This window comes from Eriocheir sinensis, unplaced genomic scaffold (assembly GCF_024679095.1).
Source record: "Eriocheir sinensis breed Jianghai 21 unplaced genomic scaffold, ASM2467909v1 Scaffold721, whole genome shotgun sequence".
In the NCBI taxonomy this organism is placed as follows: Eukaryota; Metazoa; Arthropoda; class Malacostraca; order Decapoda; family Varunidae; genus Eriocheir; species Eriocheir sinensis.
Genome location: NW_026112078.1, coordinates 1 through 25,000, shown reverse-complemented (window position 1 = coordinate 25,000; position 25,000 = coordinate 1). Strand labels below are relative to the sequence as shown.

Below are 25,000 nucleotides of genomic sequence, written 5' to 3'. Positions count from 1 at the left end.
TCTCTCCTCCTCCTCCTCCTCCTCCTCTGTCTATCTTCATTCCATCCTTCCTTTTAATAAGTCCAAGTTATCTTTTGCTTAATTAACGTTTATAATTCTTTCTGGTGGTCAAATCTTGCATCTCATTTTCCTATCGTCCATTCTCTCTCCTCCTGCTCATAATCCAATTCCTTCTATTCTCCTTTATTCCTTTTTCACTTTCCCTCCTTCCCTTTTCCATTCCCCCTCCCCGACTTTCCTCCATTCTTTCCTCCTCTATTCTTCCTTCATCTCCTTCTCCTTTTTCTCCTTTCACTCCTCCTCCTCCTCTGTCTATCTTCATCCCTTCCTTCCTTTTAATTAATGTCTAAGTTATCTTTTGCTCAAGGTTCTTTCCAGTGTGTTTGTGGTGCCCGGCTCTGCTTGCTAGTTTGTTTTGTCACTGTATAATTGTCAATCCTAGTTTTTGTCACTGTATAATTGTCAATCCTAGCTAGTTTTGTCACTGTATAATTGTCAGTCCTAGTTTGCTTTGTCCCTGTATAATGGTCGGTCCCAGCCAGGCGCCTCTTCCATGTAAAGATATCGGCAGCTTCAAGCCTTGCCGATATCTCAATCCGTACGTGAATGTAAATTAACCGAAATCCTTGTTACTAAGCCCTGCACGGTGCTCTCTCACATAATGCTTCTTTAAATTTTCAGTCTCACTTAATTTCCGGGGTTAGTAATATATTTTGCCATAAGTTAACTCCCCGTGATGGCCAGTTTCATGTACTATATATAAGTAATTTGCCTTTTGCATGGCTATAATTCTGCATCCGTGTCTAAGGCCCAGTTTCACAGTTCCTCATGATGGGTTAGTAAGCTCCGAAACCAATACCAGAGCCTTCGAAATTTCCTTGTACGGTGTCTGGAGTTTATATTCAAGTTCACAAATTTGACGAGACTATACAGGAAAGGTCTTGTGTGTTTATGCTACGAAGGAAAGGGAGGAGAAGGGAGATGAGATTAGGAGACGAGTGAGCCGAGATCCTGTTTATATTCAAGTTCACAAATTTGACAAGACTATACAGGAAAGGTCTTATATTGTCGTGATACGAAGGAAAGGGAAGAGAAGGGAGATGAGATTGGGAGACGAGTGAGCCGAGATCCTGTTTATATTCAAGTTCACAAATTTGACAAGACTATACAGGAAAAGCTGTGTTTATGATATGAAGGAAAGGGAAGAGAAGGGAGATGAGTAAGCTGAGATCCTGTTTATATTCAAGTTCACAAATTTGACAAGACTATACAGGAAAAGCTGTGTTTATGATATGAAGGAAAGGGAAGAGAAGGGAGATGAGTAAGCTGAGATCCTGTTTATATTCAAGTTCACAAATTTGACAAGACTATACAGGAAAAGCTGTGTTTATGATATGAAGGAAAGGGAAGAGAAGGGAGATGAGTAAGCTGAGATCCTGTTTATATTCAAGTCCACAAATTTGACGACACAATACAGGAAAAGCTCTTTGTATTTAGTGTGTCATCGAAGACCGCGCCATTTTGAACAGTATGGGATTCTATAGCTTGGTTCGGGAGTGTTACAAAGACCATGATGGACTGTGGAAGCGGCCCTTAATGTTCCCTTTTCTAATATGCCTCTCTGTTTTTGCAGGATGCCGCGGACGGACCATGCAGAGGACTCATCGCGACGACACCAACGGTTTGGTTAAGTGGGTTCTCTTGTGTGTGCGTCTGTGTGTGAATGGCAGGCCTGTCGTATGATTGTGTGTGTGTGTGCGTTGGCGTTATGCCTTCGCACTATTATTTTGTTAGGATGTATTTTTGTGTGTGAACTTTTTGCACGTAATCTTTTTTTATACCCATAGCTAGCGTTTGTTTGTGTGGCAGTGTTCCGGGAGATGGACGCCGGGGGACATGGGCTTGGGGAGGCGCACATGACCTCCTCTGTCCGTGACCTCTTCAGCTGGGGAGACCGGTAAGCATTTTGATATAGTTGTGTGGATAATGGATATTGTTTTTTACAGCTAAAGAAACCACTCTAGGGCAACGAGAAAATAGGTTTAGAAAAAGCCCGTTAACCCCTTCCCGGCAGCAGGGCTGACATGATTTTCCACCAAGTTTAGTAGAAAACACTCACTTGTCAATCCTGTGTTGTGAGAATTACTGTTTGGAACACTCTCATACACGGGAGATTTTAGTGCGGCTGGTGGTCGCAGTGAGCGTTTAGCACCACCAGCAAATACGCCTAACGCCCACTGCAAGCGTTTAGCAATGAAAGGGTTAAGTTGGACTGGTTATATGTATATTGATACATTCAAATGAAGGTTTAGAGTGTAACCACTGATGGTACATGAGTCAGGATCATCAAAATCATCCAAAAAAATCAGCATCTATATCCTCAGCTGCCAAAGGAGTCATTTCCTCCGGCTCAAGAGGTCTCTTACTCCTTGACATGATAGACTATAATAATAAAAGAAACTAGGAAAAAATGCAAAAATTTCCAGTGTCAGCTGATGTGCGTTGCATATGTAGTGCGGCGACGGCCTGATGAACGAGCCTCCCATAACCCACTTAGCCAGGGGGGCACCTCTTTGGCCGACTCGGTAAGGAGTGGCTCTCCCGTCACGCTGGTCGCGGGTTCAATCCCAGGCAGCCGGCGAATACCCTGATCTTGATTAATTTCTCGTGTTATTTCGATACACGCAGAGGACGTGTTGAGAAATAGGAAGGATTTAGAAAAGAAGCTCGTCGGGGCATTACACATATCCAACAAGGCACAAGGGTGACTGTCCTTGAGAGGCAATGTTGGCAAGTGTCCAGGGGTTTGAGATGCCTAATAATAATTTATTTTGTTCATTTTGTCAGTAGTAAGGAATCTTCTATTTTTTTGGGGGGGTCGGCCCAGCCCGTTCTGGCGCAGGCGAGTGTTTATAGTGGCGCCATGATACTATCTAATGAGGGCAAATGAGAGCAAACGTCTATACACAGACGCGCCGACAAAAAGTCCCAATTTTCAAACGTCTCTATATAGATCCTCCGCAGGGAAGGGCTTAACCCGTGGGCTTGGGCCGTGGGGAAGCCGAGAAGTGGCCGAGAAATGGCAAAATTACATTGCTTTTTGAGACTAAGAAAAGAGCATGGAACGTACATCAGAGCACTTGCTCCTCTCATAACTATAAAGCCATTAAGAATATTTCTTTTACTCAAACTCCACTCTGTGTGGTGTTTGTCACAAAATAAACAGTCTTGTGACGCGTGACATCTAGCCGAGAGTCGCTTGTTGTCTACTTTAAAGAATTTGACGAGTGATTACTGTATGGATAGCTAATTCAGTCTGCCGTGACCTTACTGCACCACTTATCATGCATGGTGGGTTGCGGTATGCCACAACCACCTACAATTAGCTTGAATCAGGGGTTTTATGGCGAGCCCTTTTTAGGGTCCACTGTACCACAGCCATGACTTGTGAAACCCCAGAAAAGGGTCTGCCGATGTTCTTGGGTTAATTGCTGCTCCTTCAGAGACAAAAGTTATGAGCGGCTGAAAGAGAGGTCAGTTTCGGGAGGAGAGGTGTCTCGATACGTCATTCCTCGTGAGAGAATACAAGTCGAAGGCAGGAGGAGATATAGACACAGGAAGGATGCTCCAGAGTTTACCAGTGTAAGGGATGAAAGAATGAAGATGCTGGTTAACTCTTGCATAAGGGGTTTGGACAGTATAGGGATGAAAGAATGAAGATGCTGGTTAACTCTTGCATAATGGGTTTGGACAGTATAGGGATGAAAGAATGAAGATGTTGGTTAACTCTTGCATAATGGGTTTGGACAGTATAGGGATGAAAGAATGAAGATGTTGGTTAACTCTTGCATAATGGGTTTGGACAGTATAGGGATGAAAGAATGAAGATGTTGGTTAACTCTTGCATAATGGGTTTGGACAGTATAGGGATGAAAGAATGAAGATGCTGGTTAACTCTTGCATAAGGGGTTGGACAGTATAGGGATGAAAGAATGAAGATGCTGGTTAACTCTTGCATAAGGGGTTGGACAGTATAGGGATGAAAGAATGAAGATGCTGGTTAACTCTTGCATAAGGGGTTGGACAGTATAGGGATGAAAGAATGAAGATGCTGGTTAACTCTTGCATAATGGGTTTGGACAGTATAGGGATGAAAGAATGAAGATGCTGGTTAACTCTTGCATAAGGGGTTGGACAGTATAGGGATGAAAGAATGAAGATGCTGGTTAACTCTTGCATAATGGGTTGGACAGTATAGGGATGAAAGAATGAAGATGCTGGTTAACTCTTGCATAAGGGGTTGGACAGTATAGTGATGAAAGAATGAAGATGTTGGTTAACTCTTGCATAATGGGTTGGACAGTATAGGAATGAAAGAATGAAGATGCTGGTTAACTCTTGCATAATGGGTTGGACAGTATAGGAATGAAAGAATGAAGATGCTGGTTAACTCTTGCCTAAGGGGTTGGACAGTATAGGGATGAAAGAATGAAGATGATGGTTAACTCTTGCATAAGGGGTTGGACAGTATAGGGATGAAAGAATGAAGATGCTGGTTAACTCTTGCATAAGGGGTTGGACAGTATAGGGATGAAAGAATGAAGATGATGGTTAACTCTTGCATAAGGGGTTGGACAGTATAGGGATGAAAGAATGAAGATGTTGGATAAATCTTGCATAATGGGTTTGGACAGTATAGGGATGAAAGAATGAAGATGCTGGTTAACTCTTGCATAAGGGGTTGGACAGTATAGGGATGAAAGAATGAAGATGTTGGTTAACTCTTGCATAAGGGGTTGGACAGTATTGGGTATATGTAAGTAGTATTTGTATATGTGTGAAAAATTATTCAAATGGATATATAATGTTAGGAATTGCAAAAATGATTATATATGCATAATAGAGGAGATCAGTGATGATTTGACCATTTTTAGTTTAAGAAAAATTCAATTAAGTATGGAAGAGACAGAGATGGAATTTATACATTCTTAAAAATACTTAAAACTACTTATCCTCCCTAATTTCTATCTTTCCCATACTTAATTAAATTTTGGCATTACAATTTTGTTGACCTTAACCCGGTGGTAGCAGCAGGGATCATGTTTCTTAATGGTCCCTCCAAGCGAGAAAAATTTTAAAAAATCACCCTCACACAAACCATTTCATAATATATATCAAAGCATTTGTGATCAGATTATGCATCATCTATTTTGGGGAGTTTAAATCATGGCACAAATTTGGCCCGTCGCTGCTACACGGTAAAGCCACAAATTTGGCCCGTCGCTGCTACACGGTAAAGCCACAAATTTGGCCCATCGCTGCTTCACAGTAAAGCCACAAATTATAGCCGGGAGCATTCTGGACCATCTAGAAAAGCATAATTTAATTCATGATTCACAGCATAGGTTCACAAAGGATAGGTCTTGCCTTACTAACCTGTCCTTCTACACTAAAGTAATAGAGGCAGTTGACCGAGATGAAAACTATGACATATTGTATCTAGATTTCAGTAAAGCGTTCGACAAAGTCCCTCATCACCGGCTATTACTAAAATTACAGGCTCACGGCGTAGCTGGTAAAGTTTTGAACTGGATCAGGGCAAATCAATGGTAAAAAATCTGAATGGGGCAGTGTTACGAGTGGAGTCCCTCAGAGGTCGGTGCTGGGTCCTCTGCTTTTTATTATTTACATCAATGACTTGACACAAGAATTAGTAGTGATGTCAGCAAGTTCACAGATGATACCAAGATCAGTAGTGTAACCCAATCAGACAGGGACGCTACCGTTTTCCAGGATGAGCTTGACAGGCTATATGATTGGGCGGGGAAGTGGCAGATGGAATTCAATGTCGGGAGGTGTAGCATTCTGAGTGTAGGCAGGAACAACCCCTCACACAATTACTCCTTAAATGGCACTCCTCTAAGCAGGTCTGGGCTTGAGAGAGACTTAGGAGTCCTAGTGAGCGCTGACCTCCGTCCTAGGGCTCAATGCATTCAGGCCAAAAATTGGGTCAACAGAGTACTTGGTTTCATCTCAAGGAGCGTAAGCAATAGGAGCGCTGAAGTCATCCTCAAACTTTACTTAGCACTAGTTAGACCTCATCTCGATTATGTGGTTCAGTTCTGGTCCCCCTACTATAGAATGGATATCAAGGTGTTAGAATCTGTACAGAGGAGGATGACAAAGATGATTCAGGGGGTGAGAAACTTGCTTTATGAAGACAGGCTGAAGCAGTTAAATCTACACTCGCTAGAAAGGCGAAGGTTGCGAGGAGACTTGATCGAAGTCTATAAATGGATGAAGGGATTTAATAAAGGGGATGTCAATAAGATTTTGATAGTAAAAGAGCCAGGTAGGACGCGTGGCAATGGTTTTAAGTTAGACAAATTCAGATTCAACAAAGACATAGGCAAGAATTGGTTTACTAACAGAGTGGTGGATGAGTGGAACAGGCTTGGGGCCATGTTGTGGTGCCAATACCATAGATACATTCAAGAAGAGGTTAGATAAAGCCATGGCCTTGTATAGCCTAACCAGCCTCTTGCAGACTCCTTATGTTCTTAACTCTTGCATAAGGAGTTTGGACACACAAACCATTTCATAATATATATCAAAGCATTTGTGATCAGATTATGCATCATCTATTTTGGGGGGTTTAAATATCATGGCACAAACTTGGCCCATCGCTGCTACACGGTAAAGCCACAAACTTGGCCCGCCGCTGCTGCCGGGTTAATGGAGCAGCCACCTGTGTCTGAGCCAAGATGTCTGGATGTCTCTGCCGCTGCCTCTCCGCATGTCTGAGTCTCCCTGTACTTCCAGTGTGTTGCCCGCCTGGAGAGACACGTTGATGGAGGTGGCCGTGTGTCACCCTTTGCCTGTATCCTCTGGCGCCAGGTAAACAATGATAATGATTATGATAATACCAATAATAGTAATGAATATAATAATACCAATAATAGTAATGAATATAACAATACCAATAATAGTAATGAAATGATAATCAGTCAAATAACGAGATCATTAAATACTGTTGCTCTTGTATAATTTTCATAGTGTGTCTAATTCTCCGTCACTGTCTCCTGGGTTGTGTCTAAGTCGGTCTTGTTCTTTCAGAGGCGCGTGGCGAGAGAGCATCGCAGCGCGAGCAGCACGTCAGGTTGTAGGGTGTTTTTTTAGCTGGTGTAGGGTGTTAGGGTGTTAGGGTGTGAGGTGTCACAACGGTTGGCTCTGTCACAGAACGGGTGTGATTCCGTTCTGCGTTTGAGTCTTCCACCTTCAGACGGTCTCCCTCCGAGATGTCTGAAGTTTTTTTTGTCGGTTTTCTCCGTAGGAGGAAGCCGACTCTAGCTACTCTGGCCTCTCTTCCGGGGGTCAGAGCGGTCGGGCTCTGCTTGGCCAGGCGTTAGTCTTTCGCGTTGTCTCCGCCGACGTTTTGCCAGACTCTTCCGTAAGGTTGAGCCTGGCTTTTTATTAGGTGGATCAGGCTGCCTTCTTCCAAGGAGTCTGATGGGAGTGGAGTCTTTTTTTTGGTGTATGTCTGTGGGTACTTAGTGGGTAAGGAGGGTGGGGTAGAATGGTTGGTGGGCTGGAAGTGGGTTGGGGATGAGTCTCCTGGGATTTGGGTTGTCGAGCCCACCGCCTGGTGTTTTGGGTAAACCTTCACACCAGGGGGGGGGTGCCAAGACCATATCCATCTCCTGGGCAGGGCGATTCCCTTTCCCATGCCAACTGGCCCTCCTCCGTCTGCCTCCCAAACCCCGCTGAGTGCTTGTGTGTGTTATTTTATTTAGGATGTCTTTTTTTCTATGCCTTTTCCCGTGTGTTTATACCCAATAGCTAGCGTGTGTGTGTGTGTGGCAGTCCGGAGGCGCGTGCAGCGAGGACATCACATCACGTCACTACGGTATATCCACGGTATTTGGTTTAGTGTGTGCTGTGTGTGTTTGTGTGTGTGATGGCAGGCCTGCCGTGTGTTTGACCTTTTGCTGTGTGTTGCTGTGTGACTGCTAGGATTTCATTTCTATGTATGTTTTTTTCCCCATAACCCCCTTCCTCCCTAGCTCTTTAGCTGTTGTGTGCGAGGCGCTGGGTGGATGCTGCCGGGCGACCAACGGCGGTGGCGGTGTGCAACGCGGGAGCTGCTGAGGTTTGGGGTAGCACTACGGTGCAGGTTATGTAGGGTGTGTGAGTTTTTTTTTTGTGTGAGTGTCTTTTTTTTGTGTGGGGACTTAGCTAATCACTGTGTCAGGAAGGCATGGGCGTGGCCGTCTGTCCATCAGGCCGACGGGCGGGTGTGCCACCTGGCAGTCAGGCTAGCAGGTGACAGGCAAGCTATCTGGTGGTCAGGCTGTCAGTCGGGCCATCAGATAGGTAGGCAGGCCACCTTGCGGTCGGGTTGTCGGGCGGGCACCCCACCCTCGGTCAGGTAGGCAGGCAGCAGCGTCTACGCTGAACCGTACGGCCACGTCTGAAACGCACGGAACCCGTGCGCTACGTTCCGCTGCACTGACGCTCGTCGTACCTCTGCTCGCACGCGCTTGCGGGCGGGTTGGGGCGGGGCGGATGGGCAGACGGGCGGGCGTCGTGGGAACGGGCGGGCGGACGGGTGGTCGGGCGGTTAGGGAGTCGAACAACGCTTGAAAGACGCGCAGATAGATGTCAGATTCTCCCGTAGGGAGGTCTGGCAAGGTGTTAGTTTAGGCGGCGGAGTTGTACGCGGGCCAGTCTGTGTTACAGCTTTGCCGTCAGGGTAGCTCCTTCGAGCTGCCCAAACTGAGACCAGTTTTCCTCACAGGAGGAGGCTGGTGGGGCCTAGGGTGTTAGGGGTACAACGGTTGGCTCTTTCACAGAACGGGTGTGTTCCGTTCTGCGTTTGAGTCTGCCGCCTTTGGCGTCTCCCTCTGAGATGTCGGTTAGGATTTCTTTTTTTTATATGTCCGTGTGTGTAACTGTTGCCTTTTAGCCTGTTGTGTTCCTGAGCAGCAAGAAGAGGCGGCTGTGGTGACCCGCCCGATGCGGAAGGCTTCTGGGCCCTGTCGGCGGGGGCGCACCTCTCTGGCTGACTGGTTGACCAGGCTTTGACCAGGTGGCCAGGGAGGCGCATCCTCGCTGGGCGGGGTCTGGGGGCCCTCCGTCTTGGGGAGGTCGCTGCAGCAGGAGGAGGTAACTACTGCTGGTTTTGTAAGGCATTGTGGTTGAGAGCACCTTGCAGCTGTAACGCGAATTTCGTTCCGTAATAAACAATGTACCGCCATGCTGCCTGTCCTTCCTCCCTCCCAGCACTGTGTACGTCTGTGTGTGTGTGTGTTGCTTAATTCTCCCTCACTGCACTGTGCGTACGTCTGTGTGTGTGTGTTGCTCTGTCTCTGTCTCTCTCTCTCTCTCTCTCTCTCTCAATCTCTCTCTCTGTCTGTCTCTCTATCTCTCAATCTCTCTCTGTGTCTTTCTCTCTCTCTCTCTCTCTCTAGTTAGTAAAGAACAAGCAACGTTCGCCATGGAAGACTCTACAGTATACATAAGACTACAGTGTACATCCCAACCCTCTACGGCCGTTGCTGCTCCACCTGGGCATTACCACATCCACTCGGGTCTCCAAGAAACCTCCACGGCCGAGCTTCAACCACAGAACACACCGCTACCGTTGATGAGGTTCCACGCCCCGGACTACCGCCATGTTAGCCTCGATAATAGTCCTCGGCGCACTTATTCTGAGACGTCCTGGTGAGTGAGTGCCCTAATTGCCTTCATGGATAATGTCACAGGTATCCAGTGGTTCAGGTGTGATGTCAGATGTTTTTGTTATTGTGTCGTAAATATCCAGTGATTATTTCCGAGTCGCTGAATGTTCATCGCACACAGTTTGTCTTTGAGTAGAAACACTGATTAATATCCATGATCGGTTAGGTTACGAACTCCCTCAATTTCAGGCTGGAGAGCTACACAACACTGGTCATCTGCTGAGTGGTTGAATTCCTGGTCTACCGGCCCCTGGAGGAGTGGTAGATTGCCTGGTCTACCGTGGATATGAGTGGTTGATTCCCTGGTCTACCCCTGGATGACGCGGCTGTTCCTATGCAGGGGAAGACTCACACAAGCGATAAGGTAAGGTTTTAATGGCTGGGCTTACAAGAAGTTTTAATAGCTGGGTTCAAGAGAGGTTTTAATAGCTGGGTTTACAAGATGTTTTAATAGCTGGGTTCAAGAGAGGTTTTAATAGCTGGGTTTACAAGAGGTTTTAATAGCTGGGTTCAAGAGAGGTTTTAATAGCTGGGTTTACAAGAGGTTTTAATAGCTGGGTTCAAGAGGTTTTAATGGCTGGGTTTACAAGAGGTTTTAATAGCTGGGTTCAAGAGAGGTTTTAATAGCTGGGTTTACAAGAGGTTTTAATAGCTGGGTTCAAGAGAGGTTTTACTGGCTGGGTTTACAAGAGGTTTTAATAGCTGGGTTCAAGAGAGGTTTTAATAGCTGGGTTCAAGAGGTTTTAATGGCTGGGTTTACAAGAGGTTTTAATAGCTGGGTTCAAGAGGTTTTAATTGCTGGGTTTACAAGAGGTTTTAATAGCTGGGTTCAAGAGAGGTTTTAATAGCTGGGTTCAAGAGGTTTTAATAGCTGGGTTCAAGAGGTTTTAATGGCTGGGTTTACAAGAGGTTTTAATAGCTGGGTTCAAGAGGTTTTAATAGGTGGGTTCAAGAGGTTTTAATAGCTGGGTTCAAGAGAGGTTTTACTAGCTGGGTTCAAGAGGTTTTAATGGCTGGGTTTACAAGAGGTTTTAATAGCTGGGTTCAAGAGGTTTTAATGGCTGGGTTTACAAGAGGTTTTAATAGCTGGGTTCAAGAAGTTTTAATGGCTGGGTTTACAAGAGGTTTTAATAGCTGGGTTCAAGAGAGGTTTTAATAGCTGGGTTCAAGAGAGGTTTTAATAGCTGGGTTCACAAGAGGTTTTAATAGCTGGGTTCAAGAGGTTTTAATGGCTGGGTTTACAAGAGGTTTTAATAGCTGGGTTCAAGAGGTTTTAATAGCTGGGTTCAAGAGGTTTTAATAGCTGGGTTCAAGAGAGGTTTTAATAGCTGGGTTCAAGAGAGGTTTTAATAGCTGGGTTCAAGAGAGGTTTTAATAGCTGGGTTCAAGAGAGGTTTTAATAGCTGGGTTCAAGAGAGGTTTTAATAGCTGGGTTCAAGAGGTTTTAATAGCTGGGTTCAAGAGAGGTTTTAATAGCTGGGTTCAAGAGGTTTTACTGGCTGGGTTCAAGAGAGGTTTTAATAGCTGGGTTCAAGAGGTTTTACTGGCTGGGTTCAAGAGAGGTTTTAATAGCTGGGTTCAAGAGGTTTTACTGGCTGGGTTCAAGAGAGGTTTTAATGGCACATATCTACTGAATGTTGCAATGTTACATATCTTGACATGCTCTCAGGGTAAGGAGTGTTCTGATATGGTGCCTTCCCCCTCCCCCAGCACCTGTCGGACCTGGAGACTACCCCCTGAGCCTGACGGTGGAGCTGTGGGCCCTGCACCAGACCCCCACACACCCCCACACCACCCACAGCAGGGGCAGGGCGTTGAGACTACCCCCACAGGCTAAGACAGGGAGGGACTTGAAGATCCAGGTTTTTGTCATCTGCACAGGAATTGACACGTGGTATTTGGGAGCAGCGAGTAGCGGGCTTTTTTAATAGAGTTTCCTTTTTTGTGTGTGCCCTTGAGCTGTCTCCTTTGTTGTAGAAAAAAAATACTTGACAAGGCTTTCATAGGTGTTTGGGGCATTTCCAGGGGTAGTTTAATGACCCTGGTGGTAGTCTGACCCTTCCTCTGCACAATGAACTTGAAAAAAACGCTCATAAAAATGCAGATATTAACCCAGTAGCAGCAGGGATCATGTTTCTTAATGGTCCCTCCAAGCGAGAAAAATGAGAAAAAATCGCCCCTCACACAAACCATTTCATATATATCAAAGCATTTGCGATCAGATTATGTATCATCTATTTTTTGGGGTTTATATCATGGCACAAATTTGGCCTGTCGCTGCTACACGGTAAAGCCACAAATTTGGCCCGTCGCTGCTACCGGGTTAACCTCATTATCATGTTAAAATCCCTGTATCTTACTGTTATCTTCCTCTCCCTCTATATTATTTGTCAATCTCTCTCTCTCTCTCCCACAGATGTCTAAGGTTCCGCCCATGCAGCTGAAGGGTGCCAATGCCTACACATGCATCGACCACAGGTGTGCGCTGGACATTGCCTACAATTCATGGTGCAAATGGTATGTTGGAGGAATTCTTTGATGTATTTGAGGGACTGGGATGCCTGCTGGATGGTACAGGTAGATTACTTGGATCACAATTGAGAGAGCCCGGGTTCAATTCCCGGGCAGAGTGGAAAAATTTGGGCAGCTTTTCCGATACCCTACGCCCCTGTCCACCCAGCAGTGAATGGGTACCAGGTATTAATCGGGGGTTGTGTCCCGTCTCCTGGGGTCTGTTCCCTTCTCCTATAATCCTTTCCTCTTCTGTCTCTCTCCGGCATATGACCACAGATGTTGCACCCACTAAACAAAACTTTCCTCTTCTTTTCTCTCTCTCTGGCATATGGACCCACACATTGCACCCACTAAACACAACTTTCCAACAGTTGAATTACAGTTTGGTCCAAGTGTTGTCCCTGTGGCTCACCCTCCTAGAGAAATACCTGTTGCCCTGAGGGATAAACTTGAGAAGGAATTAGACCATATGGAAAGACTAGGTGTCATTGTTGAAGTAAACAAACCCACAGATTGGCTCAATAGTATGGTTATTAAATGTGACTCCTTTTTTCCCTTCCTGAGCCTAGCTACTAACAGTCTTCAGTTCCTGAGTGTGAGTGATAACTTGTTCTCTGGCATCTGTTTGTTACAGGAGTCCAGTTCTTTTCCCTGCTTGCCTAAAACTTCCTTGGCATCCTTGTGTGTTACAGCTAATATATATACTGTGTCATCTGCATATAGAAGTAGTGGATAGGAAACACTAATTGACATACCATTTACATAACATAATAATAAAATAGCTCCCAGGATTTATATATATTTATTTATTTTCCTTTAATCAAGGTTTTAGTAAGAAGAGGAACCCTGTACCCTGCCTTCCACTACACACACACACACACACACACACACACACACACACACACACACACACACACACAAAAATATATATATATAAAAAATGCCCCAGTGATTTTTCCATTTCTATAATTGCCTCCTAAAACATAACCCACCCTTGTTTGACCCCACCATGACCTCTCGTGACCTAACCTAACCTGACCTGACCTTTCCCAGGGAGCGCCGGCGGAGATCGAGCTGGCGGAAGGTTGGCGGCTGGGTCAAGCTCGCAACGGACAAGGAGTTCTGTGAGATGTGCTCGGCCAATGTTGTTGACCTCGGCTATGACAATCTTACTAAGGTGGTGGAGGTGGGGAACGGCATCTACATTGACGACGGACTCAAGGAGATCGCTGAGACTACTACTACTACTATTACTATTACTATCCTCTATACTGATATATGTACTATTAAATCCTCTATACAGCTACTATGTGTACTATTGAATCCCTTATATAGTACTTCCATGACAGCTGATACTACTGCTACTACTACTATGACCACTCAATCCCTGGTAAGTACAATGTCATTATCATCATCATTATTTAGGTTAAGGTCCATTTAATTCAATCTTCCTGAGCGGCTGGACACTTTATGGCTCTCCTCCATTCTACTCTGTCTTCCGCCCAATGCTTATACAGTCCTATCAATCCCAAGTCTTCCTGTACACCTTCTCCATGTTTTCCTAGGTCTACCAACTGGTCTCCTTCCTTCTACCTCCATTCTACTCTGTCTTCTGTCCAGTGCTCATCCAGTCCCATCACTGCCAAGTCTTCCTGTACACACCTCCACGTTTTCCTAGGCCTACCAACTGGTCTCCTTCCTTCTACCTCCAATCTCTCCAACACTCCCAGCACTGTATCCTTCCCTGCTCTCTTTACATGTCCAAACCATCAGTCTTTCCCTTCTGAGCACTGTTTCCAGGTCCTCTACTAAAACTCCCAGCACTGTGTCCTCCCCTGCTCTCTTTACATGTCCAAACCATCAGTCTTTCCCTTCTGAGCACTGTTTCCAGGTCCTCTACTAAAACTCCCAGCACTGTGTCCTCCCCTGCTCTCTTTACATGTCCAAACCATCAGTCTTTCCCTTCTGAGCACTGTTTCCAGGTCCTCTACTAAAACTCCCAGCACTGTGTCCTCCCCTGCTCTCTTTACATGTCCAAACCATCAGTCTTTCCCTTCTGAGCACTGTTTCCAGGTCCTCTACTAAAACTCCCAGCACTGTGTCCTCCCCTGCTCTCTTTACATGTCCAAACCATCAGAGTCTTTCCCTTCTGAGCACTGTTTCCAGGTCCTCTACTAAAACTCCCAGCACTGTGTCCTCCCCTGCTCTCTTTACATGTCTCTGCCAAATATTTCCCTCTCCCTGCCTCTGTCCCTGCCAAATCACTCTCTCCCTGCCTGTGTCCCTGCCATATCTCTCCCTCCCTGCTAAATCTAGCCTCTCCTCCTTACCTAACCTACCTTACCCTACCCTAAGCTACCCTAACCTCCCTCTCTCTCTCTCTCCACCAGGTTGACAAGCCCGTCCATGGTGAAGAAGCCTTGTCCTACCCATCCTGAGGTGACCCGTGTGGGCAATGCTACCATGGATGGAGCAGTGGGGGAGGCGGCGGCTGAGTGGATAGCATGATGGCGCCACATTCGGGACAACGCGAGTTCAATCCCCGCCCGGTGCCACCAAGCTGGGATTTTTCAGCCGCCGCCGAGTGGCTTAAAACTACCCACATGCTGTCCAGAAGACCAACTATCAACCCGGACTCTAGATTCTAGGATTGAAGATGAGCTCCGGGAGGGCAGCATGAGCCAATGCAAGATGGCGTATGTATATACTTATGAATGTATATACTTAGAATATCTCTTTGATAAGGCTTTCGTCGGGGTTGTGGATATTTCCAGGGGTAGTTTGATGACCCTGGTGGTAGCTATATACAGTCTGACCCTCTCTGTACCTTGAGCCTAACTTAGGGTCGTATTAAAAGACATTTCATCGCCCAAGAACACTCATTTGACAAGGTTTTCGTAGGAGTTGAGGGCATTTCCAGTAGTAGTTCTATGACCCTGGTGGTAGTGTGACCCTTCCTCTGTACCATGAACCTGTAGAAACACTCATTAGAACCCGATTGACCCCTTCTTTGACCTTTATAAATAGGTAATGTGAGAAGCGAAAGTGTACCGAGAGAACACTCATTAGAACCCGATTTATAACTTTTTTGGCCGGTACATAAAATCCCTGCTCAGGGTCGCCATACAGCAGGAGGCGTAACGTATGTGTGGGTTTTCGAGCAAAATCTGGAAACCTATCTTCGTTATTGGGGTTATTTCCTTGCAAATGGGGACTTTCCTGGGAGAGTACGTCACAGCAAAGCCATTTCTGGTCTTGAAATTGCGATACAGCGCCTACCAGTCGAGATAGCCTTGTCTAGTTCTGTCTCTTTTTTTCTCTGTGTTCTGTCTTTAAATAAATGCCCGGGAATGGCGCCAACGCTCGCTTCCCCGCCAAGCTTAGTATCTCAACCACGCTTATTAATGGTCATACGCAGGGACGAACTATGAATTAATGACTTTAAAAACACAATAATATAGCTCATAACCGTAAAGCTAAAGGACATTTTAAATACACGAATATTCCAGGAAAGAACCGACGCGCTGACCCCGCCAAATTTACCATAGTGCCTCCCCCAAGCGTATTTATGATCTTACGCACGGACGAACTATAAATTAATGACCATAAAAACACAATAATATAGCTCATACCCGTAAAGCTGAAGGACATTTAAAATACACGAATATTCAAAGAGCCACCCACCGAGTTGACCTTTTTGAGGCTAAATGAAACCTCAATTTTGGCTTTTTGTCAAGCGTTTGGCCTAAATCAATTCACTTTGGCCTAAAATACCTGATCGGGCACAATTTTGCCTTTTTTACATAATGTCTGGGTCAGCATTCTTGAAAAACGCCTCCGATTCTCATATCAGTTATGTCTACAGGACAAGAAACGAGGTTAAATGCGCCTAAGAAGTGTTTTTTCACGTTTATGTAAGAGAAAATAAAATAAAACTCTAGGAAAGGCCCATGACCCCTATGTAGGCCTTGTAAAACGTATGTGGGGAAAAGGGTTCTCGTCAAGGTGTTGAATTTATCACTGTTACTTTGCACACCCCTAATGATCAAATTTTCTTTGCTAATTCATATATTCACTCAGGTGCTTTTCATGTTCAACATTTTTTGCAACTAGCCTATATAGTCAGGGCTTTGTCTGCAAGACCAGCCATTCCCCTTTGTTGTATTTTACAACAATAAATATTTCAATTCAGTTCAATGTTACTCTTCGTTTTGGAGCCTTCTGATTAATGTAGAATCATTTAGGTTTAAGGACAGACCACCTAGTCTGGACCATGGGGTCTGTGTGGTCTTATTTTCTATGTAAATCTATGTAAATATCACACGCACACACTCTCTCTCTCTTTTTAAACATGGGGGAACTAATATATTTTGACATTCCTGTGGAGGATATGTCTCTCTCATCCTTACCCATATCTTTTATCTTGACTTCTTACTTAATTTTCTAAGACTGACTTAATAATATATCTAGTAGGAATTAAAGAAAGAATTGAAGTTCTCACACCTCCAGATATTTAATCATAGCTCATAACATTCTTTCTCTTCTTCTTCTTCTTATTTTTCGCTAGACAAGCATAAGAAAGATTGAGTATCTAATGCTGTCAAAATAGAATGATAATCATTCTTCACTTTGACAATCATTCCTATTTTTAATTCCGCTTACTTTTCCAAGGTCCCTTTATTCTTGACATAAGTACTAATTACAAGGTGTGTACAAACTGAAACACCAAACTGTAATGTTATAAAACAAAAAATGGATAAAAGGCCCTTCCCTTGACCCTCAGCACAGTCTTGTTGAAGGGTCTCAGTGGACATTCCTGCGGTACCAGAACCTTGCCCGGTAGTCATCTGAGCAGGTGATGAAGGCCGGCGAGCAGGGTGAGTGGACCATGTGTCGCACAGGGCCATTGTGACCTGGGGAGAGGGTAAGACAGTGAGACAATGGACTATGAGACCCCTCAAGACCTAACCCTTCCTTGTACACCTTAGCTGCTGATATATTCCATCATCGGGGAACTAACTGGAGATATTCTACTAAAACTGATTTTAGTGTTATCCAACTTCCTGAAATTCAATTCAATGAGCATGCTCTTTAAATTTTTTTTGTGCAAATAACCAATTTTCCCATTCATTTATCCCCAGCTTGATTAAATTGGGGAAAGTACTTCCAAATGAAACTGTTTCTCTTGTTGACATTGATAAGTTTAAAACAAGGTCAGCATCAATTGATATTTGATTGGATATTGTTTCTGTCCCCTTTCTTTATTGTCACAGTCTTGTATTTTATATGTTTATGTCTACTAACTCAGGGGAACTTGTTTGGGTCAATATCATCATCATCATAATAATAATAATAAAAATAGTAATATAGTAGAATATCTCCAGTTAATCAGGATTTTCATCCTTTCATCTCTTTCACTGGTAAACTTGAGTCACCTTCTTTCCCTGTTCCTGTGACTTTCACCCTTTAAAAAGGGTAGAACAGAGACACCTCTCAGGCCACAATGATAATCCATTCAGCATATCAGTCTTCTTTTAATTGGAGGAGTGTATTGCATTCTTTTATTAATTATATGGCCTGCTTCCTTTGAAAAGAAGAGGAAGGCCTCACAACAACCTCCACCATTATGGCGCAACTTGCAATATACATACAAAATCTTACACACTCAAAAGCTTAAATAAAGGTATAATGGCCCATGGTAAGAACACTTACATAGGAAGAAGGATGATGTTAAGCTTATCAACCCTGAGTGCCCAGGTGAAAGTGAGACCCGTCCCCATCAGCTCCCTACCTGGCCCTCAAACACCCATGACTCACCGAGGGACAGCAGATTCTTCCTCTGGGCATTGCGAGCGTCCCAGGCACAGAGGGAGGTGGTGGCCTCGTCCGGGAACATGACAAAGTCTTCGGTGTGGTTGAACATGGCGTGTGCGCTGTGCTCCTGCCGGCCTGAGGAACAAGGGGTAAGAAAAAATGGCTTCTTGTATGCAAAACTTTATCTTATCTTAAAATCAATCCCACAAAGTTATATGTTTAGTTGGGCAATACATTTACCATTCTAGAAAAGAATGCATGTGAAAGTCAATCCCCTAAACTTGAGCCTAAGATGGTTATTCAATATTTATGTGGATGGTGTTATTAGAGAAATGGAGGGCAGAGTTGGAGAAGTTGGAGTAAGAATGTTTGATGAGGGAAGGAAGTGGGTGCTGAATTTGATACAGTTTGCTGATGACATGGTGCTCATTGCAGAAAATTAAAGTGACCTACAAAATTTAGTCAGTGTTTTTGATAGTGTCTGTAACAGGAGAAAGCTGAAAGTAAATGTCAACAAAAGTAAAGGGATGGTTTGTGAGCGGAGTAGAAGTGAGGTTGTGGATTTTGTATGCCCATACAGAGTGGGAATTGAATGTAAAAAGAATGCAAAATATTTTTGAATGGTGAAAAAATGGAGGAAATCAATGAGTTTAAGTATCTTGGATCAGTTATATGTAAGCATGGTGGTACAGAAGGAGAGACAAGAGAAAGGGCATTGCAAGGAGGAAAGGTGGTAGGGTCTTTGGGACGTATTATGAATGGCAGAAGTGTGAGCATGTAGGTAAAGAGGGATTTGAGAAATACAATAATAGTACCAACCCTCACATATGCAAGTGAAACGTGGGCCTGGAATGAAAGTCTGAGGTCTAGAGTGCAGGCAGTGGAAATGAGTCATTTGAGGAGTGCTTGTGGTGTGAGTAGAATGGATGGAATGAGTAATGAAAGTGTGTACAAGTCTTTTGGAATGTGTCACAGGAGTGAAGGGAAGAAGTGTGGAGTGGTGGAAGAAGTGAAGCGACAGACTTTTAAGTGGTTTGGCCACATGGAGCGAATGGAGGAGAGTAAGATGACCAGAAGGGTGTATGTGAGTGAGATAGAGGGAGGGAATGCTAGAGGATGACCTCCAGTGAAATGGAGGGATAGGGTGCAAGAGTATGTTAGGGAAAGGAGGGAAAGATCTTTGAGAAACTTTGAGCAGGCAAGGAGGGAGTGTCTAGATAGAGAAAGTTGGAAGCTCTTCTGCCTTGGCCATCCCCTGGTGGGAGCTCCTAGAAGCAGGTGTCGATGAAATGATGATGATGAAGAATGGACTTTTATTATGTGGTATGCAAACTGTGTTGAACAAGGTGTTGCTGCATCAAAAAAATGATTGACTATGGCATGGGCTGTGCTCCAGGTGGGGTGCTAACTGGGGGACCACCAAGTTGGTGGTCCCCCAAGGGGCAAAATATCTGGTGGAGGCAAACAGAGGGTTTACTGAAGGTTGGCCTGGACTAGATAAGCAGCTGGTTGGTGGTCCACACTCACCCACTGAGCCGGCACCAGTGTAGGCAATGAGGCAACGGCCCGTTGACAGCTCCCACAACTTGACAATGCTGTCCAGACCCGACGACAGGATGTACTGGGAAAAAGGGATGACTATCAGTATTTTTCTTATTAATTTTTCATTATTCATGGCATTTCTACAAATAGGCAGTGAAACCAAGGGCTTGACAAAGAAACTAATCTGCAAAATGTCATTCCCACAAAGACAAGAAATTTGCAGCACCCTCACCAAAAGAAATGATTTAAACATGAGGTATCTTGATCATTCATTCATGAAAGCCTTGAAGTCATTGGAAGAAAACTAGTGACCATAACTGAACCACTGAAAACTTTAAAACAACGGTAAACTTGATCACTATGAAGTCCAGCCCCAAGGATAATAAGTATTGTTAGGGTGACAGTAGGCATCAGTGTATCTATGCCCATTACCAGGGAGCTGAAAGGTTTCTAAGGAAATAGTAGAAAGATTACTGCAGCACTTCAGCCAAATGGGAAGAACATCAAAGACTCACAATGCACTTGCCTCAGAGTCAACAGTTACTGTCAAAATCATCAGTCTACCTTACTCCAAACTCTTAACATGGCAGCAGCCCCTCTATGCAATGCAAGTCTTCTCCCTCACCAGTTCGTCTCCCACTCCCGTCTTTGCCTTCCTCAGCCTCCATTCCCCTTCTGCAGCATGCGACTTGGCAAGCAAAAAGAGGCTACTGAGCTATAAGTTCAAAGTAGGGTGTCCTGTAGTCCTGCACACACCAACAGTACCACTCTCCTTCCCAGCACCTCGCATCACAACAGCCCTCACCTTGCCATTCCGAGAGTAGAGCACGGAGCAGACCTCAGCCCCGTCGTGGCACTTGGTGAAGGTTTGCACACAGCGGCCCGACACCCCATCCCAGATTTTGATGTCTCCATCCTTGGAGGCGCTGGCACACACACGGGCGTCGGCAGAGTAGCGCACGCTGGTGAGGGGCCCAGCATGGTGCTCCCGGGGGTAGGGACACACGTAGCACTGGCACGTGTTGATGTCGTAAAACCTGACCACTGGCCCCTCGGTGGTGACGGCCAAGAAGTCTCCACTGGGGTGGATTGACATGCTGGTCACCTGTTCTGCGTCCTGCGGTGGAGAGGACTGTGATGGATGGGTGAATGATTGATGTTAAACTAGATGGATGTACGAATGAATGAGTGAATGGAAAATTTACTGATTGGATAGATGTCTCTTTGAATGGATGGATATATAAAAACAAGGAAGAATGGAAAAATGTATGAATGAATGGGTGGATGGATATGTGGAAAGGTGGAAGGATGAATGAATAGGTACATGGATGGATATATGAATGGGAAGTTTAGTGAATGGATGAATGGATGTAAAAATAGGAAAGATGGAAGAAAAATCCTGCAGTGGACTGAAGTGCCTAATAATGATGATGATGATGATGAAGAGGAGGAGGAGGAGGAGAAGGAGGCCATGAGAGGCTGAAATGTTTCCCATGTAGTTTTTATAAAGAAATCTGTTGATAACACACAAAATTTTACCGTTAGAGTCTTGAAGGCCTTCTTGGCGGATGTCTTACTAAAGTCAAACATTTTGATATTGGTGTCCCGGCTGCCAGATATCAGGATTTGCTCCCTCGGGTGGAACTCTAGGCAAGTGATCTCATCCAGGTGGTCATACAGCGTGCGGATGACTGGGTGACCAACCACAGCATCTGGATGGAGCTCCACTGCATCAGGGTCACTTTTGGCAAGCATTCGGTCCACGTCCAAGATCTGAAGGAATGGAAGGAGAGGGTAAAGCCGTTACTGTTATGCTTGTTATCATTATTATTACTAACTATGCCTAGGGAGATCACAGTCCAGGGGAATTAGAGTAAGTGCAATTTCTACATAGTGTTGTTGTGGCTGACTTTAGAAGGGGATCTTTTTATAAGTAGCAGAGATGGACTAAGTGAAAATAGATAAAAGTTAGCATCAAGACACCTCAAGAACTAGATTTGATAGTCTCATTTTGGCATCTTTCTTCAGGAGCAGCAGTTTCGTATGTGTTATTATATTTCACTTAGTCCACCCCCTTTGCTTATGAGACAGATCCCCTTCTAAAAAGTCGGCTCCATTAACGCACTGTAAAGATAACACTTGCTGTAATTCCTCTGGACTTGGCATTTCCTAGGCATAATAATAACTACTCCATCCCTGGCCAAGAGATGTCACAGCATTAACCAGAGCAGGAGGGAGACAAGTGGTGGAGACTGTTGGGAAAGGCAGTGGATTAGTAATGACTGACGGAGATGATAAAGTGCTGACATACCTTACATGTCTTACTAGGGGTTGAATTTATGGCTCAGCTGAACCTACTAGCTTTGACGGGATTGACTTTTTATATATATATATATATATATATATATATATATATATATATATATATATATATATATATATATATATATATATATATATATATATATATACTGGTCGGTATTTTAAGACACTTTCACTTTTCACACCAACTATTTCTAAAGGTCAAAGAGGGGATCAATCGAGATGTAATGAGTGTTTCTGTAGGTTCAAAAGAAGAAGGGTCAAACAACCACCAGGGTCATAAAACTACTTCTGGAAATGCCCAAAACTCCTATGAAAGCCTTGTCAAATATGTGAACTTTGGCGACGAAATGTTTAGTAATATGGCCCAGTATATGAAGTGGTGTGTTTGAAATGCTAAACTTACCCAAGGTAAGACTACTCAAACTCAGCACACTACCTTTATAGAGGCGTCCACACTCCCCGTGGCCACTAAACTCCCATCCATGGAGAAGGCTGCGGCACGACACTTGTCCTTGTGGGAGGTGACATAGGCGGTCTCATACATGGCTGGCTCGGGGGCGCTGGTCTGGGGTTCCGTTTCGTACTCCAAGTCGAGGCCGGGCCCCAGCGTGTACTCCAGGCGGTTGAGGGGCCGCTCCACCTCTGGGGGATAAAAGGGGTGATGTAATAAGGGTGTTTTTGTCAGTTTGTTTGCACCTTTCCAGTAGCTTTGTACAGTAAGATACTTGGTGATACTTGGCACTGTAGCAAAAAAGTTCACAAACTGAAATCCTGAACTGAAATGAAAAAAACTGAAAAAACTGAGATGAAAAAAAAAGGGTGAAGAAAATATAAAATCAATCAACTACACAATTCAGGAACAAAATATATGTAAGAAAATGTCTTTCACCAGCTCAAGGAAATGGGCAGTGGCCTTAATACACTCTCAGGCCCTTGCTCAATGCCATGGACAGGGGGCAGAGGGAAGCTCAGAGACCAAGTGATGCAGATAACAGATTTGTAGACTGAGTTTGTATTTTTTGGATCACTGTTTCAGGGTGTCAGTCCTACAATGTCAAAGGATTGGCCTCGACTGTATTGTAACTAGTATGATGTTTAGATACCATTATAGTGCACAGACTTATTTATTAGAGCTAATCTAATCTATGTTCAATTAGTATAAGTGCTTGCATAATGGAGTAGTTTAGAGTGATATATCATACATATGCATAAGCCTCCATAAAATGTATCCTTTCAAACATTTATTTTACATGAAGAAACTCAAACACACATTCTCTCTCTCTCTCTCTCTCTCTCTCTCTCTCTCTGCTATGTTATCTTGCAGTATTTGGCTCCCTAATGCATCAGTGCTAGACTTGATAATCACAAGCCACTATACCATGTTCGTGCTGCAGTCCAATGGTGGTTATGTTCATGAGCCGGTCTGAAGGGGAGACGGCCGTGGCTTCTTGGTCCACAATGACGGCCAACTCCTGTGCGAAGTTCTGATGGCCATCGTAGAACAGCTGGCTGCGGCAAACAGGGGATGTAAATATAATAATATCAATACTGCCTTTGGCACTAAAAAAAATATATTCTGAAAACAGAGACTGAGGAAATACATTTGCCAATGTATTGGTGACTGGCACCAGAAGAAACTAAAGACAAAAAACTTGTGAAAAGACTAAAAGAAAAGAATAAAACCAAGTTTGCATAATCAGCTTCCCGTTCATCCTCGTTTCTCTTGGAGCAGGGAGTTTGTTTTGCATCTCTGCGGTAAATTTGAACTCCAGTTTGTGTGTTTTGTGAGGGTGAGGCAAGTAGTTAGTGGGAGCTGTGGTGACAAGGCCACAGACAAGCAAAAAGTATCCCAAACTGTCTCCAAGCTGGCTCAGGAGTGGCCTGAAGACCCTTGGGCAGTATTACTAAACATTTAGCAGTAAATGATGACTTTCCTACTGCTCCTTTTAACCAATCTTAAAGTAGTGTTGGCAACAGTTAAAACAGAGAAAGTTTGGAAAGTTTTGTTTAGTCGGCGCAACATCTGTGGTCATATGCCGGAGAGAGACAGAAGGGGAAGGAATTATAAAAGGGAACAGATCCCAGGAGACGGGACACAACCCCTGATTAATACCTGGTACCCATTCAGTGCTGGGTGGACAGGGGCGTAGGGTATTGGAAAAGCTGCACAAATTTTTCCACTCTGCCCGGGAATTGAACCCGGGCTCTCGGTTGTGAGGCGAGTGTGCTAACCACTGCACCATGAAGCCCCCTACAACAAAGAAGAATGTTACTTTCCATTAATGTTGTTTAAGCAATGCTTACCAAAGTTTCGTATGTAAACAAGGAGGCCGGAGTGACCAGGGTGGGAGGCTAAAATGACCAGGGTGGGAGGCTGGAATGACCAGGGTGGGAGGCCGAACTGACCAGGGTTGGGGCCAGTGACACCGAGGGCCGGAGCAACTAGGTGCCGGAGTGACTTGAAAGCGCCAGTGTCTTATAATACCGACCCTCAAGACAAGAGACCCCCCTTATGAGCACTGCCTCCCTTGCCTCTTAGCTAATCCTTAGGTAAGCAATCAATGCTGACATTTACCTGATCATCAGTTTGTAAAGGAGCTCCCTCTGCTTGACTTTATTTCTCTCCTCTTTCTTCTCTTCCTCCTTCATGGCTGCTGTTACTGTTGACGGGCAGTGACGGTCCAAAAGGCTTATTCACTGTTCTGGAGAGCTAGGGAGGTCTTCTTCCTCTTCTTCTGGAGTGCTTTATGGGTCTGGTTAGGCCACGAGACCACGGTCAGCGGCGGCGGCGTTGTTGACAGACGCTCTCGGCCTTGGACTTGCCGAGGTGGAGCCCGCCAAGCCTCGGCAAGTCCAAGGCCTCCACAGTGGATTGTTACATGATTGATTGATTGATAACAACAAGGGACAAGAACCCTACCCCAGGCAGCCAGGCAGGAGATTATACAAATATTAATACATGTGAAGGGAGCACCAAGAAATTAAAAAGATACAGTGGTAGGAAGGTACAGAGCCCTGTTTTTTTCAGTACACTTAATTGTAAGTAGGCTACTGCATGCTATGTT

At 44.6% G+C, this 25,000-nt stretch overlaps 1 protein-coding gene and 2 long non-coding RNA genes across 5 annotated transcripts in view; 2 read left to right on the top strand and 1 right to left on the bottom strand.

Moving 5' to 3' along the window:
• Nucleotides 1–3,993, top strand: part of LOC126994110 (uncharacterized) — a 5,240-nt gene extending 1,247 nt beyond the window's left edge. The window contains exons 1-2 of the long non-coding RNA XR_007748807.1: nt 1–412; nt 443–3,993. The exon at nt 1–412 is cut by the window's left edge and continues 1,247 nt beyond it. This is a non-coding gene — a long non-coding RNA (uncharacterized LOC126994110). The remainder of the gene's footprint in view (nt 413–442) is intronic.
• Nucleotides 3,994–9,568: 5,575 nt separating this feature from the next.
• Nucleotides 9,569–15,907, top strand: LOC126994108 (uncharacterized). Of its 2 annotated transcripts, XR_007748805.1 has the most exons (5): nt 9,569–9,723; nt 9,930–10,104; nt 11,451–11,634; nt 12,157–12,257; nt 13,308–15,905. It is a non-coding gene; the product is annotated as an uncharacterized LOC126994108 (long non-coding RNA). The 2 variants fall into 2 exon arrangements; XR_007748804.1 differs by lacking the exon at nt 9,569–9,723 and having other exon boundaries at nt 9,766–10,104; nt 13,308–15,907.
• An 841-nt stretch (nt 15,908–16,748) lies between these two features.
• On the bottom strand, nt 16,749–24,754 carry LOC126994102 (cleavage stimulation factor subunit 1-like). 2 transcript variants are annotated; one of them, XM_050853348.1, is made up of 8 exons: nt 24,511–24,753; nt 23,314–23,444; nt 22,372–22,577; nt 21,150–21,383; nt 20,416–20,727; nt 19,596–19,689; nt 18,072–18,203; nt 16,749–17,167 (listed from the first exon to the last, which is right to left on the bottom strand). In XM_050853348.1, the coding sequence occupies exons 1-8, from the start codon at nt 24,582–24,584 to the stop codon at nt 17,058–17,060; spliced, it is 1,293 nt and encodes a 430-aa protein (XP_050709305.1). In that variant the 5' UTR covers nt 24,585–24,753; the 3' UTR covers nt 16,749–17,057. The 2 variants fall into 2 exon arrangements, with proteins under 2 accessions (XP_050709305.1, XP_050709306.1); XM_050853349.1 differs by lacking the exon at nt 18,072–18,203 and having other exon boundaries at nt 24,511–24,754.
• Between the last annotated feature and the right edge of the window lie 246 nt (nt 24,755–25,000).

Excerpts from the sequence above, each read along its gene's own strand:
- LOC126994102 (XM_050853348.1), bottom strand. The coding sequence starts at position 24,584 with ATGAAGGAGGAAGAGAAGAAAGAGGAGAGAAATAAAGTCAAGCAGAGG. Across the intron at positions 18,204-19,595 it reads CACTGGTGCCGGCTCAGTGG|GCCGGCAGGAGCACAGCGCA; the intron begins GTGAGTGTGGAC and ends CTTGTTCCTCAG. Across the intron at positions 17,168-18,071 it reads GAAGAATCTGCTGTCCCTCG|GTCACAATGGCCCTGTGCGA; the intron begins GTGAGTCATGGG and ends CCCTCTCCCCAG.